At 38.6% G+C, this 16,063-nt stretch overlaps 1 protein-coding gene across 7 annotated transcripts in view; it reads right to left on the bottom strand.

Annotated features, from left to right (window-relative positions):
• Positions 1–6,032: 6,032 nt before the first annotated feature.
• The window catches only part of MUM1L1 (MUM1 like 1), a 28,733-nt gene continuing 18,702 nt past the window's right edge, over positions 6,033–16,063 (bottom strand). For 3 of the 7 annotated variants that reach the window (XM_025372519.1, XM_025372518.1, XM_025372521.1), the window contains 2 exons: positions 10,812–10,997; positions 6,033–9,760 (listed from right to left, as the gene is read on the bottom strand). In XM_025372519.1, the coding sequence (XP_025228304.1) occupies positions 7,466–9,547 (2,082 nt within the window). In that variant the 5' untranslated portion in view covers positions 9,548–9,760; positions 10,812–10,997 and the 3' untranslated portion in view covers positions 6,033–7,465. Of the gene's footprint in view, positions 9,761–10,811; positions 10,998–13,168; positions 13,301–16,063 lie in introns of all 7 variants that reach the window. The other 4 variants (XM_025372523.1, XM_025372522.1, XM_025372520.1 and 1 more) reach the window with 3 other exon arrangements.

The raw sequence follows: 16,063 nt of genomic DNA, 5'->3' as shown, positions 1-16,063 counted from the left end.
CCTGATACAAGAGTTTGCATGCAAATAGTTTATTTGGCAAGTGGTTTTAGTAAGTCAGAGTGAGAAAAATTAGTGGCGAAATAAGGAAAGAAGAAAATTCAAACAAGGATGTGCTATTAATTTAGACATCACTACAGGCAGGTCATGCTCGATCTTATGGGATAGAAGTTGGTATCCACTTTCATTAGGATGAATAACTACTATGGGTGCAGTGCATTCAACATGGATCCAAGTAGCTGGATGGTGTCTTTGAAGGAAGGTATAGAATTGAGGGCACAGCGTCAGATGTTGCTCTTGCAAAGATATACATTGAGCAGTGGCAGTAGCTTGATCACCTTTGACAAGAGCGAACCAATGCTGTTGAGCTCATGCTTAGGCTTAATCCCTGCCACCAAGACAATTCATGGATTTATGTGCCAGAAATAAGATAACTGAGGAAAGAAGTTGTTTGACATTCATGGCATGAGTCATTAGATCCACTTGGTTGTTGAGTGCCTTCTCTACAGTCAGTTCACTTGCATGGCCATTAATATTGAGTCACAGAGATACATATGATTTGTTTTCATTCCCGTAATTCCATCTATGTGCCTTTAATCCAGATTTTCTTTTTTTTTCAGTTTCCAGCCCTTCTCATTCCAAGACTCAGACACAGCAGCCAAGTTGTTCTCCACAGTCCAGGAAACAACTTCAAGCCACTAGTCCCTTTGTAAAGTGAAGTAGCAGGTGTACTGTTCACAGCTTTGCCAACTAAGAGTTTCTCCTTCGACACTAATCTTTAGGGCTACACCAACTGAGGCTAAAGTGTAGGAGTAGTACATTTACAGCTATCTGTAATGCTGACATCTGTGCATTCAGCTTGACATTTTCCTCTTCTGTCAGTTGGTCATAGATAACCTCCTAATCCATGATCATAGAAGTGTTTTGAGGGGGGCATTGTTGCAACAATGGTCAATGTCATGGCGGTTTTGTGTAATCTGCTGATTTATTGATACCTTCTCATCTGGATCTCATATATGGCATTTCCATCATGGGGTGGATTGCTGTTTACCCTGTCAGACCTTATCACTTGGTGAATCTAAATGTACAACTTATGATGGGCCGCTCATGTCACTTGCTATCTCTTGATTAGGCACTCTATTTCTATTGTGCCTTAATAGCATATGAGGGTATGTTTTTAAATGGCAAGTCGTTACAGGAGATATGGGTTTTCTTCAGAACCTCAGAATTCTGTGTTATAGCACCTGTATAATGGCTAGATACTTCATCCTTAACCACCATAGATACCTTAAGCATTATCAGTTGTGCTGAGTCATATGGCTTGAGTAGCAGGACAATTGAGATGGTCTCGATCTCCTGACCTTGTGATCGCCCGCCTCAGCCTCCTAAAGTCACATCTTTTATTTTTGTATGAAAGAAGTTGTACAGCCAGCTGTCTGTACATCTAGCCCTGGAATACTACTATCTATAAGGCATTGTCACAGCTTCTGACATTTCTGTCAGTCAAGTTAGCCAGACTCCACTCTGACCTTGCTTTCCATTATGGTAATGATACCTACCATGCCCCTGAGGTTTTATGCTGTCACCTGAGCCCTACTATCCATTTTAGAATCTTATAATCTCCATTGCAGCATAGTTTACTTCCAACCATGGTTTGCAGAGGAGAGCCAACATCAAGCTTCTAAAAAATGTCAGTATTCCTCCTCATCAACACATTCCTTATCGGAATATCTTCTCTGCCCTCTTAGGGAAAGTAGTTCAGAGATAGGTCCTCTTGTCTCACTCAATAAGTCACTTCTAATACTGCCACTTCATTTCACCTTCTCACCAATTCCTCAGTACTCTGGTAAGAAAGTTTAAGTGGGCTGTCATGGTTAAGGCTTAAAGATGACACCCTAGCAGTGTATTAGGCCAGCTCCAAGTCAGTGAACTCTGAATCATAGGTGTGTGATCCCATGCCAATAAGTTCTCCCCTATGATTGCATATTCTGCTGCCTTTCCTTGCTAGTTTTACAATCTCAAAATCCGTTCTAACATATATTATCCTAGTTGATGCTAATGCATATTAGCCAGTTCCTGTATTTCCTTCTAAATATAAGGTGTTTTCCACCTGTTTAGAGATTATATTTTGCTCCTTGTGCTGTGTAACATGTTACTTTTGTCATGGGTTGGAAGCAATTAAAAATATCAGTGCTGGATATTAACACAAGCTATTTCTTTTGAGGTAGGTGTCTTAGATGACGTTATTGGCTTGTCTCCAGGAACAGGGAGGCTGCTCTCCAATAGCATGGGTTTAAGGGGGCTGCTTCTGCTAGGCTGTGGGTTGAGGGGGTTGATTCTTACACTTGGCTATTACCAGATTCATGGTTTTATTCTTTCCTTATCAGGATATCTCTATTTCTATGTATCTATGTATCTATGTATCTATGTATCTATCTATCTATCTATCTATCTATCTATCTATCTATCTATCTATGTATCTATCTATCTATCTATCTATCTATCTATCTATCTATCTATCATCTATATATCAATCGATCTATCTAAATCTGTAAGCATTATGTATGTGGTGTTCTTGCAGCTCTGTAGACCTGGGCCAGATTAGAAGCTGGGCCTGATATTCAGCAGTCTGCCTTATGACTAGAAAAGATGAAGGTTTCCTTAACCCAGTGGGTTAGGGTGGATAAGAAGTCAGGCTCTCCAATCAGACACACAAACCTACATTAGAGATCCAGCTTAGGGCAATCTTAGAGTTGCCTTAACAGCTACTCAGGCTGGAAGGGATCTGAGTCCACAGTGTGTTGGAAGCCAAATTCATCCATTTTCACATCTCAGATGCCATTCAGTGATTCATTCAAAGAGGAGAATGGATGCATGTTTGAGGCATTCCTCCCTTAACTTCAATATGCCCCAAAATAAATGACATCTTAAGAGGGATCAGGTGTCCAATCTTTACCACAAACAAAACAGACACTTGGGAACTCACAAATGTGAGGAAACTTGGGCTCTGGTTTTCAAGTACAGGCAGTCTGTGCACAAAGTTAATCAAAATTTCTCACTATGATGATGTAGTGCATCCTACTCATCTTATAAATTAGATTTTCATCTGGGTCACAGAAGTAATATTTCCTTTCTATGGCACCTGAAATATACCCTTGAAGTGGAGCTTTAGCCACATATCACTTGCTCTCTTGACTCACAATGCTATGAATGAATGAATGAGGTAATAACACAAATATTAGAACCAGGAGACAGAGATAGCTCCACTGAGAGAACTAAAGGTGGGTATTATATTGAAATCAGAGGGACACAACATTATTGATATGGTTTGGCTGTGTCCCCACCCAAATCTCATTTTTAATTCCCATGTGTTGTGGGAGGGACCCAGTGGGAGATAACTGAATCATGGGGGGAAGTCTTTTCCATGTTGTTCTTGTGATAGTGCAGTCTCATGAGATCTGATCATTTTATAAAGAGGAACTCCCCCACACGAGTTCTCTCTTTGCCTGATGCCATCCATGTAAGATGTGACTTGCTCCTCTTTGCCTTCCGCCATGATTGTGAGGTCTCCCACAGCCATGTGGAATGGGAAGTCCATTAAATCTCTTTCTTTTGTAAATTGCCCAGTCTCTGGGATGTCTTTATCAGCATTGTGAAAACAGACTAATACAGTAAATTGGCACCAGTAGAGTGGGGTGTGCTGTAGATACCTGAAAATGTGGAAGCAACTTTGGAACTGGGTAACACGCAGATGTTGGAACAGTTTGGAGGGCTCATAAGAAGACAGGAAAATGTGGAAATATTTGAAACTCCCTAGACTTGTTGAGTGGTTTTGACCAAAATGATGATAATGATATGAACAATGAAATTCAGGCTGTGGTCTCAGATGGAGATAAGAAACTTGTTTGGAAATGGAGCAAAGGTGACTCTTGTTATGTTTTAGCAAAGAGACTGGTGGCAATTTGCTCCAGGCCCAGAGATTTGTGGAACCTTGAACTTAAGAGGGATGATTTAGGGTATCTGGTGGAAGAAATTTCTAACCAGCAAAGCATTCAAGAGGTGACTTGGGTGCTATTGAAGGCATTCAGTTTTATAAGGGAAGCAGAGCATAAAAGTTCATAAAATTTGCAGCCAGACAATGTGATAGAAAAAAACCCCTCCATTTTCTGAGGAGAAATCCAAGCCAGTTGCAGAAATTTGCATAAGTAATGAGGAGCAGAATGTTAATCCCCAAGACAATGGGGACAATGTCTCCAGGACATGTCAGAGGTCTTCACAGCAGCCCCTCCCATCACAGGCTCAAAGGCTTAGGAGAAAAAAGTGGTTTCAGGGGCCAGGCTCAGGATCTCCATGCTGTGTGCAGCCCAGGATCCCTGTGCAGTGTGCAGTGCTGGTGCCCTATGTGCCACTCCAGCTATGCTGCAAGGGGTCAATGTAGCACTTGGGCCATGGCTTCAGAGGGTGCAAACCTCAAGCCTTGGCAGCTTCCATGTGGTGTTGGGCCTGCCAGTGCACAGAAGTCAAGAATTGGGGTTTGGGACCCATTGCCTAGGTTTCAGAGGATGTATGGAAATGCCTGAATGCCCAGGCAGAAGTTTGCTGCAGGTGTGGGGCTCTCATGGAGAACTTCTGCTAGGACAGTGCAGAAGGGAAATGTGGGGTTGAAGCCCCAACACAGAGTCCCTACTGGGGCACCACCTAATAGAGCTGTGAGAAGAGGGCCACCATACTCCAGACCCCAGAATGGTAGATCCACCAACAGCTTGCACCGTGCACCTCGAAAAGCCGCAGACACTCAATGCCAGCCCATAAAAACAGCCAGGAGGGAGGTTATACCCTGCAAAGCTGCAAGAGTGAAGCTGCCCAAGACCATGGGAACAAACCTCTTGCATCAGCATGACCTGGGTATGAGGCATGGAGTCGGAGGAGATCATTTTGGAGACTTAGGATTTGACTGCCCTGCTGGATTTCAAACTTGCATGGGGCTCATAGCCCCTTTGTTTTGGCCAAATTCTCCCATTTGGGATGGCTGTATTTACTCAATGCCTATACCCACATTGTATCTAGGAAGTAACTAACTTGCTTTTGATTTTACAGGCTCGTACACAGAAGGAACTTGCTTTGTCTCAGATGAGACATTGGACTGTGGACTTCTGAGTTTATTGCTGAAATGAGTTAAGACTTTGGAGGACTGTTGGGAAGGCATGATTGGTTTTGCAATGTGAGGACATGAGATTTGGGATGGGCCAGGGGTGGAATGATATGGATTGGCTTTGTCCCAACACAAATCTCATCTTGAATTCCCATGTTTTATGGGAGGGACCCAATGGGAAATAATTGAATCATGGGGGGATGTCTTTCCCATGCTGTTCTTATGATAGTGAATAAGTCTCATGAATTCTGATTGTTTTATAAAGAGGAACTCCCCTGCATAAATTCTCTCTCTCTTTGCCTGCTGCCATCCATGTAAGATGTGATTTACTCCTCCTTGCTTTCTGCCATGATTGTGAGGCCCCCACCCAGCCATGTGCAACTATAAGTCCATTAAACCTCTTTCTTTTGTAAAATGCCCAGTCTCTGGTGTATCTTTATCAGCAGTGTGAAAATGGACTAATACAATTATAGAGCAAATAAGTGTGTTTTATCCAGGGTATAAAATCCACATACAGTGTGATGATGGTTTGTTGTAAATTACTTCTTAGGGCAATGAGGAAGTTATGTGGATTGATAAAGGCTGTATGTCTAAGAAGTCTTGGTCTTTTTTAGTCAGGGTCCAGAGAGGTTTTGTGGGACATGCGGCTTATAAAATTCAGTAGGCTTTCTATTAAAGTAATACAAAATCAACATGAAAGGGAATACTTATTTAGAATGACAACTTATAGCAAGTGTTAAGATGATGGCAACTACAAGAACCAAAAATTCCAAACAAATCATATATATACATTTTGTGTGTGTGTGTGTGTGTGTGTTAAATCTGGAGAAACACCACTTATGTAGCTGCACGGTTTCAAGTAGGATGATGTAAAAATCCAAGGTGAATAATATAATAGTTTTATTGTAAATCAAAACACCAAATTTTTGCAAACTTTACATAAATGCGTAGCCATGTGAATGTATAACAAGAGCCCAAGGGCGACCATTGTCTAACAGGTAAAAATGCAGACAGCTTCATGTTAAGCCCTTAGAATTTCCTTTCACAGCAAGTTTTTTAAATAAACTAACTTTTCTAACATTTTTTCTCACAAAAATATATTTCAAGTTAGAATAAACAACTCGTTGGCTTCAGACTTTTAATTGTGTATATTTAACCATACTCAGACAATTGTCATACTTAGCCAAATGGAGGCTTTTTCTGTGACCTATTTCCAAATTCTCAGATTCTGGTCCATCTACTCCTTCAAGCAGTTTGGAATGACTTGCCAGTTGGCATTTATATCATTGAAACTATTCTACAAATAAGCCATTTTGATAAAGCTTGCTTGGTTTGAGACAACTATGTATTTGGAGATAAAAGACTCAGAACAAAGTGCTTGCCTTTTCTACAGTTTATATCAAACGAGATGGGCACTTAAGCAGTCAGCCTGGATTCATATGTCTAGAGTGGCCAGGCTGTAAATACAATAAGTCTAGCTGCCTTCCGCATGTGGTCAGACACCTATATTAAGAAGACCCACTCACTGTTAGTTATGAAGATAGCCAGGAGCTTGACTGATTTAAGGAACTATTCAGCCATTGAAGGACAGACACTCCCAAAAATGGAATTTCAGGGAAGTGTAGAATGAACAATTCTGTTAAAAGCAGCCAAAATTATTTTCTGCATGCCAAGATGTTATTCACACACATAAATACTACATGCAGATAATCTTCATTTTTGAATTACAAGTTGTTTTATTGCAAAAGCAAGTGTAGTTATAATATATAGCAAAGCAAATCTATCTTTGGTTCTATACATCAGATAATTTTTTTGCAAAAATAAATAGGCATGGCAAGAAAAATAATTCAACTATGTGAGGGAAAACCCAATATTTTATAAAAATTAAGCAAGGAATATAGAAATGATGTATCTTTTAGACTTTTTTCCAATCATCTTGGTTAATATCTAACACCAGTGCAATTTTAACATTAACATAATTGTGCACAATATATTTAACAATACAGCATAGATTCTAAAGTGTCATAAAACAAAATGGTACTTTCCCTTCTGAATCATTTAGGAATTATGCTTTCTAAAAATGTATGGGAAAGTAGAACTGCTGAAACATGTTGACAAAATTAACTTTGAAGAAGCGCAAGAAAAGGAAATAAAGATGTAATTATAACCACAGATCCTAGATATCTCAAAAAAGAAGTGAACACATTATCCATTCTCCCATTTGCAGAAAATATGTATTAAGAGAGAATTGTTCAGAGATTTTTTTCAACTAGTATCTATGAGAGCTCCCTGTCATGGTTTCAACTTTCAGCACATTTAGTGAGCTTCATTTGTTGGTGGTTTTCGTCTCTTTTCATATATTATTTTTGCATCAAATAATTCTCTTTCCCTGTAGCCTAGACATGGTCCTTTTAGATACTTTGCTTCAGCTGCCTTGTAATCTAACCCATCAACAGCAGAAATTGAACAAATAATTGCTTCTGGCAGAAGAACTTCTAGGATAAATTTAATTTTGTCATCTTTTATCCAAGTTGGCATTATTTTATCTATTTGATTGTAGACTTCTTGTAAATATTTCACCACTTCATCCAACTGATCTTCATCCTCAAAGTATGTTTCAATACAGGGTGTGAACCTATTTGCATTCAAAAATGATTTCAGCCATCTGGATCCTTTAGTGCCATTTACAATGGCCAGAAGATGGTTCTCTGCTCCCTTCGCATTCACAATGAAGTCCACCAGGTTCTTGTTGGCTCGGTCCCGAGCAGCCTTCATCCGGTCAGGGAGAATTTTTTGGAAGGACATTTTCTTGGTCTGGGAAGTCACAGCCATTGGTTCCCTGGCATCTTCATTATGCAGCTTTGGAAATTTGTTCCTGAAAGTATCCTGTTTTATTTCTTTCCTAACTGGGTAACTAATATCAGCAGCATAATATTCAAGCAAAGAGCCTGTGAAAGAACCACAACCTATTCTAACTCTGTAGTCACAAATTAGTGAGATGCACCAGTCAATACTCTCACTATAATCCTCCCTGGCTTTGTCCACTAGCATTTGTTTCTCTTTACAATCAAATTTCTTTAATCTTCTAAAATTTACTCTAATGCCCTTCTTTTCAGAATTCATGTTTGCCTCAATAAAAAGCACACTTGCTTTCCTCTCTTTTCGTCTGATACTTTTTATCACTGCTGGCCAAAATGGGTATTTCTGATATTTAAACCAGACTATCATTCCTGTTTCAAATGGACGTGTCTCATAATGTAAAATGAAGCGTGGAAGTTCTTCGTCTTCCTCATCATCATCTAATAGAGAAAGATTAATGCGACTTGGAAGCAATGACTTGTCAGAGGCTTGACCGTCTTCCTCAAGTTCTTCAAAATCCAGTCTCTGAAAATTTCTTTCACTATTCATAACACGTGAATAATCCCAGACAGGGTTAGAGGCACTAAATGAAACCTGGCATTCCCTTGAACAACTCCCAGGGCATGCTGCAGCCCCCATCTCTGATTCCACAGAAGGTTGATTCTGACTGGTATCTAAGCATGGATTTGAGGGACCCTCTCCAGGATCTTCAATATTCTCTGAGAAAGCAGAGCATTCAGAAGGAACAGCCAGGGTCTCTGGGCATGTATCCTGGCTCTCTTCTTTCAAAGTTTTGGGCATAGTGAGGATATCTGATGACAAGGGTGGAGCAAACTTTTCATCTTTAACATATGCACTTTCCTCTTTTACTGCAGAATGCACAGACATAACTGCTGAGATATCAATCTTATTCTTGTTCTCTTTTTCATCATTATCTTCTGAAAGTGAATGGAAAGTCTCACACCAGCTAGAGTTTTGTAATGACTTTGTTTCCACTTCACTTGGAATAGTATTGGCCATTGTGTGCACTTGTGATTTATCATCATACAGGGAATCATCACTCTCTGAAGATGCTAATAAGCATGCTGAGTTTTCACTTTCCTGAAGACACTCTGGTAAGTCGGCTTCATCCTTCCGGTATTTTTTATGAGGGGGCGAATCAGACTGTTTTTGTGGTACATTTTGAGGCAGCATAGTGATCTCCTCTTCATCTGAAGTGCTTGCTTGACTCAAATTTGTTCTCTCATTCAGAATATCCAGTGCCACTTTTAGTGATCTTCCATAGGCAGTTTCCTCTGTAGGCAGAGCACTGTCCTCTGACTGTAGTCCTAATGAGGCAGCAATGGCTTCAATTTGAGATTTATTTAGGATTTCTGTTTCTGTGCTGTCCATTTTAATTTTTTCATCTAGTGAGAGTATTTGAACTTCTAGAGAAAATCCCATTTTCCTCTTACTGTTTGATGAAGTTTCAGATCTGGACAAAACTTTTGCTGGCCATAACTGGTCTTTCCAGTGGCATAGGACATACTCAGACTCCATTATGTTTTATATTTGTGTGCCAGGGGTTATTACGAAAGTTGAGGTGGCTGTCTTTGTAACTGCTAATGCAAGTTCTACCCAAAACAATACTCTTAACAAAGCCTCTTTCGTCTTATGACTACAAAGGGTTTACAGTTTGTGTGGCCTGTTTTCCACCTCAATTTTCCAAGGAAGCTTGAAAACGTTGTTTGAATGGGACAATACCGGAAGATACTGAAATAGGGAAAAGGAAAAGAAGAAAAGTATCAGCAAATACAATTATTTTGCCAAAACAGGAGGTGAGTAATTACAAGTGGAGAGTAGATTAAAAAACAATGCTCAGTGGGGCATGAGACAGAGGAGGCAGCATAATATAAGATTGCAGGGGCGGGGGTGGGCAAAAACCAGAAAAGTCGTTTTATAATACCTCAAATTCAAGAATTTGCCCTCATTATTGAACATGCTTACTAAGAAAGGAATGCATGTACATGGAAGGAGAGGTGGGAGAGCTTGTGATGGGATGTCAGGAACTCTATTTATGTAAGTACATACTTTGGTTCTTTTGTGTCCCTAATGTCATACCTATAGCAATGGGTCTCCAAACTTAACATGTGTCAGAATCATCTGGAGGACTTATATTTCTAGGCCCCATCGTGAGAGTTTTATTCAGAAGGTTTGGCTTGTGCTCAAAAGTTTGTATCTCTAAAAAGTTCTTAAGTGCTTCTAATGCTACATGTTTAAAAATAACTCTTTGAGGAGCAGTGTTCTAGTTGAAAACACAGCTTTATGTTTTTTAAGCTGCAAGTGCTCCACTGTTCACCCAGAGCAGGCAGACAAAGACAACAGGGTCTGTATCTCCTGGACCCAGACAAAAATACAATGACTCTTCTAAAAGCATAATTTTAGAAGGCAGAGAGTCAGAATTACTGCTATGACAACTTGTTGGATAGGATCATTACAAAGGATTGGAGAGTCAGGCCATTGGCCTGAACCTCAGGAAGACACCTGAATAGCCTCTTGGGTGATTTCTTCATAAAGGTTTAAAAAGTGAGATTCTTCTCCAAACTAGAAGTTACGACTTTTAATTATAAAGTGTCATGGATGCAGAACAGGGAGCAAAATGAATTGTACCCCAAATTATCAACCTAACATGATTCTAACAGGAAATATGACTTTTAATTTAAAATGCTAGGATGGCTGTAGAGCAGGAGGCAAAATACATTTTTCTCCAAGTTCTCAACATGTTTCTACCGTGAAATGTTTTGTGACATTGGAAGAGTCTTACCCACTGTCACGTGGATCCTGGTGGGTCTGGTCCTGTGGTCCAGTTGTCTTGATTCTCACTCCAACTGCTTGTCCAGAAGGGCCTTCACCAGACTCAGCACTTCTGTGGCTGTACTGTCTTCCTGGGGCTTGGCTGGTATCACATGCAGATTGCCCAGGTCATGTGCATCTCTGATATTAACCTATGCTGTTCAAAAGGAAGGCAGGGAATAAAACCAACGAAATGGGAAAGGTGTCAAGAATTTTCCCTACCTAAACTCTAACAGGTATGTAATTCTAAAACATAGGAATGAGGCAAAATTTCATCTGTGATGTAGATGCCATGTTTATTTTCCTTCTGATTTTTATAATTTGAAATGCTCTCTGGGAAAAATTTATGCTATTTAGTTTATGTTGAAATCATCTCTGAAGAAAAGTATGGTGGAGTGGTATGAGTCAGCATGTAAATTTTGTTTGAATACTCACATCAGTTATCATGTGGAAGTTTTCTTCTTTACACATACAGTTTTTTTTCAGTGGAATTGCAATTACATGCTGTCTCATAGTTTACTAATACAAAATAGATTCATTGCTTTGTTTGTCTACTTCATAACAATGGTTGGCTGGAGAAAATTTAGAAAATCTGTCAAGTGCCCTCTTATGATGACAACCAGAATTACTCATGAGTTGAAGGGAACTTCACTCACTATCAGATGTAGTTTCCATCCTTATTCCATAAGGACTACATCCAGTTAGCCAGGAGTCTTCTCAGGCTTCTAGAATTTTCTACGTTAAATTTAAGGTTTTGTTGTGTGGGATTCTAACCAGATCATAATGTCTTCAACTACAGTGTTTCTGATTATGAAAACATCCAGAAGCTTATTAAAAATTGAGAAGATGCAGAAAGATATATGCAAAATAAAGTACAACCCTAGACAAATAACTGCTAGGAATATTTTCTATATGTATTTCTAGAACATTTTTACATATAAAGATAAATGTATCTCATTTGAAAATTTGAAACCAGCCTCAGATCCCACTCAAGAGCATAGCTTGAACATCTTTCACCTCAAGATTTTCCACATAATTTGATATAAATTACTTTAAATGAGGTTTTCCCCCAAGCCTGTAGCATTTTATCTCAATATTTCCCTGAAGATTTAACAAACCCCAAATAAATATATATAAATAATTTTAAAGAGTAGAAAATGGTAAAGCCAGCCCTGTCTCTACAACTATACAAGTAATCCTGTTAAAACTTTCATAGATATGTTTTTCCTGATTTGGTTGTAGTAACATACATAGGTATACTAACATACATATTTTTTCTTAAGTGAGAACATATAGTATGTGCTATTATATAATTTTTTTCACCTTATACTGTTTCTCAGACATTTGCCAAATGCATAGTATTTCATTGTATAGATGTACCATGCCACATATTTTGAAAACTGTGTATAGAAATAAACCAAATCCTCTGTTTCTCACTCTTAAACTTAGATGATACAGAAAAATGGCTCTTCCTGACCACGCTGGTATCTGTGATCTGAAAGAATAAACTGCAGGGAGGACACATGCAGGACTGTAGTTGACACAGCAACTACACTACCCACTTGATCAGGTCCTGGAAAATTTCCACTATTGGCAGAAGATGGGGGGATATGGGAGCATGTATTTGTGTGTCTATGTGTGTTTATGTACTTGAAACAAAATGGGTATGCTGCTTCAGCTTCATTTTTCTTTCATGATTATAAAAATAATCACTGAGTAATCTACTCTAAAGATGCTGAAATAGGTTAAAAAATAATATTGCAATGGTGACCTGGTCACACAGAAATGCTGTTAACATGAGAGATTATTTTCTCCCAGATTTTAAAAATCACATATATACATGCATATATTATGTGAAAGTATCTTCACTCAACTACATATTTGATCCCTTTTCTATGCTCATGAACATGTGACACATACAGTCTTTTTATGTATCAATCAACTTATAGGTGTATTTCCCCCCATGTTGTCAAATACTTCTAAGTTATTTTTCTGTGCAAATTAATAAATGCCTAAACATTCAAACAATAACGGAGTGTCTAACAATATAAACAGGTAATGCCAACTCAATAAATTAGCAGGAAAAGTCATGCTGCACTGAAGCCTTAATTTAGAGGCTGTAATCTGATCACCCCTTCTCCCACTGTGGACTTGTAAAGCATTGGAAGATACAAAAATTCCAGAGGATTAACTCCTTGAAAATGCCAGCACTTCTCAAAACCACACACCTTTCCCACCAATGCAAGACTGCCACTCCTATTTTTCTCATCTTTACTCTAAGATCCTGAGAAGTCACTAGAAAATAAATAGCTTTAAGACAGCCATTACCTTGAAGCTTCTTGTCAGCTGCAGTCTGGTGAAATGCAGCTCCTCCCCCAAGACTGGCCAGGCACAGCTCCTTTCCTAGAGGCTCAGAGAAGGGTCCGCCCCCTGGCTCTATGAAGAACAGAAAGCCCCTCCCTGAATCAGGGGAGGGGGAATTGCCAAGAGAAACCGCTGAAGTGTTGAACTGCAGGAATGTTCCTTTTTAAAAAACTTTTGAGTGAAATGTCAACAAGTGTGCTTAATTTCTATTCAAACCCTTAGGGTGTGTGATTTCTTGAAGAAAAGAGGCAGCAAATCACTTTATCATATAATCAAAACCCAGGTACTAATATTCCTTACATATTTTTTTCTTGCCATCTCTGGCATCTTAACCTCATAGGTGAATTTTAAATCCAGCCGGTCAAGCTCCATTAAAATGGACCGCTAAGGATATTGATTTGGATTACACAAAAACTGTACATTATTTGAGGGAGACTTTATCTCTTTATAATTCTTTTTTTTTATCTTTCTCTTTCCAGGACATGGTATGTCTCTACTTTTATTCAGTTCTTCTCTTAAACTCTTCAGGAAAGTTTCAGAGATCTCTTCACATATGTGATTATTTCTTGCTAGATGTTAAAATCATTGGCTTACCAGGAAAGCACTCATTTCATATGTCCTCATCAATAATCGACAATTCTGTTTCTTAAGTTTTGTTGTTTTTACTTGGGTGATTCAATGTGAGGGGAATTAATTTTTTTAGATTTACGTTTTTATTTACAGGTCTGAAATATATTTTGCACATTCTGTTCATCAAAATTCTATGTGAAATTTAAGTATAGATTTCTGATTTAACTCAGAAAGTCAATTTTAATTATCACTAGTGATAATTTGGGGAATAAAGCATTTTATTTGGCCTCTGTATCATATAATATGTAGTATTACTCATATATATATATAATTACAATTTTAACATTTACCTTTATATAAGCATTAATATTAAAATAAAAATATCAATAAATCAATGAAAGCCATCTCTAGGCTGGTGTATTACTGGGGACTCTAATAATTAAGAGTATACAATGCTTTGTGCTATAAACAACCCTTAAATCTCAGAGGTTCAATCCCCCAAAAGTTCATTTTGCTGATGTCAAGGTTCAATGTAAGGCATCACGGGGCCAAATAGGGGCAAGTTTCTCTGTTCTAAGCAGTCATTAAGAGATCCAGTCTTCTTCCATCCTGTGGCTCTACCATCTACTTGGGTCCTAAAGACCTTCATTGCATTCTTTACATCTAGCTAACAGCCTAAACAAGAGGGAAGATGGAGAGCCATATGGAAGGTTTTAGTGGTCAGGTCTGGCAAACATCACTGCTAGTTAACAGTCCACTAACCAGAATTTAGGCATGGAGCCCTAACAGGCATAGAGGCTGGGGAAGGTAATCTCCCGGTGACTCCAGGAGAAAAATGAGACAGAGGTTGACAAACATGTAGTGTTCTCTCTGCCATAGGAAATTTTCCCTTCCAATCTTTTATAGACTTCTGTTACTGGTTTAATGCTTTTTTTTTTTTTTTTTCAATCGTATATCATATTTGTAATGAATGAGACAGAAGCTTCTAGTTGCTCACCCAGGATCCACTCTTTGCATTCTTCCTCATTAGCAGAACACTAGTTGTATTGAAGGTGGCAGTTTAATCTCCTAAAATATTGTCTTTTCCAGACTCCCTCACTGCAAGCCATGGTCATGTGATGGAATTTCTTGCCAAAGAACGCAAGCAGAAATTTGCTGAGAAGATTCTAGAGAAGGCATCTCTAAAGGGGGATAAATAGCCAGCTTGGGCATTTTTTTTTCCACTTCCCCCCTTTCTCTTGCTTCCCAGAATTTGATCATGATAGAGAGAGTTCAGGCAACCTTTCTGGACCACAAAGTGACTTCAGAAAAGGATGCAACTCACTAGGGACGTGTGACCCTAAACCACTCAATAATGGGATCACCTCATTCCAATCTCTTTAAGTTAGTGGAACATTAAACTTGTATCTTACCAAAGTCTCTCTGTTTTCCAGTCTTTTTTTCTAGTACGAGAACAAAATAGTTGATCTTACAAAAATTACAATGAAAAGGCTGGGCACGGTGGCTCATGCCTGTAATCCCAGCACTTTGGGAGGCTGAGACGGGTGGAGCACGAGGTCAGGAGATGGAGACCATTCTGGCTAAGACGGTGAAACCCCATCTCTACTAAAAATACAAAAAAAAAAAAAAAAATTAGTCGAGCGTGGTGGCGGGCGCCTGTAGTCCCAGCTACTCGGGAGGCTGAGGCAGGAGAATGGCGTGAACCCGGGAGGTGGAGCTTGCAGTGAGCCGAGATCAGGCCACTGCACTCCAGCATGGGCGACAGAGCGAGACTCTGTCTCAAAAAAAAAAAAAAAAAAAACAGAAAATAATATAATTCTTATTATACAATTAATTCTTTCAATGCTTTTGAGGTATTAATATATAATCTAAAGAGGATTATCAGGTCAATATATATATGGCTTTATTTAAATGATGAGATTTATTTTACTATATATTTTATAATGTAATATTTTTCATTCTGTCTTCATTTCACATGTTTGGAAAAAAACAACTGCATACAGAGTATGATAATTATGTTAAAATTTTTTTTTGCTTTATTTTGGATATTTTCTAGATTGCACATAATTCAGGAAATGCTATACTATGGCACCATTTTCAAAATGAAATGCAAAGGAAAAGATTAATTCCATGAATAATATTTTCTATTTCACCAATTTGTAGAAGGAGGTGGAGAAAAATGATAACCAATAATAGCAAATGCTAATATTGTACTATTAATATTTTTATGATAAAGATAGATATCATTACAGATATAATGATATCTAATACCTATACAAGTTTTCTATA

Source organism: Theropithecus gelada, chromosome X, assembly GCF_003255815.1.
Source record: "Theropithecus gelada isolate Dixy chromosome X, Tgel_1.0, whole genome shotgun sequence".
Lineage (NCBI taxonomy): Eukaryota > Metazoa > Chordata > Mammalia > Primates > Cercopithecidae > Theropithecus > Theropithecus gelada.
The sequence above is the reverse complement of the archived record's forward strand: the minus strand, read 5'-3'. Positions and strand labels throughout refer to the sequence as shown.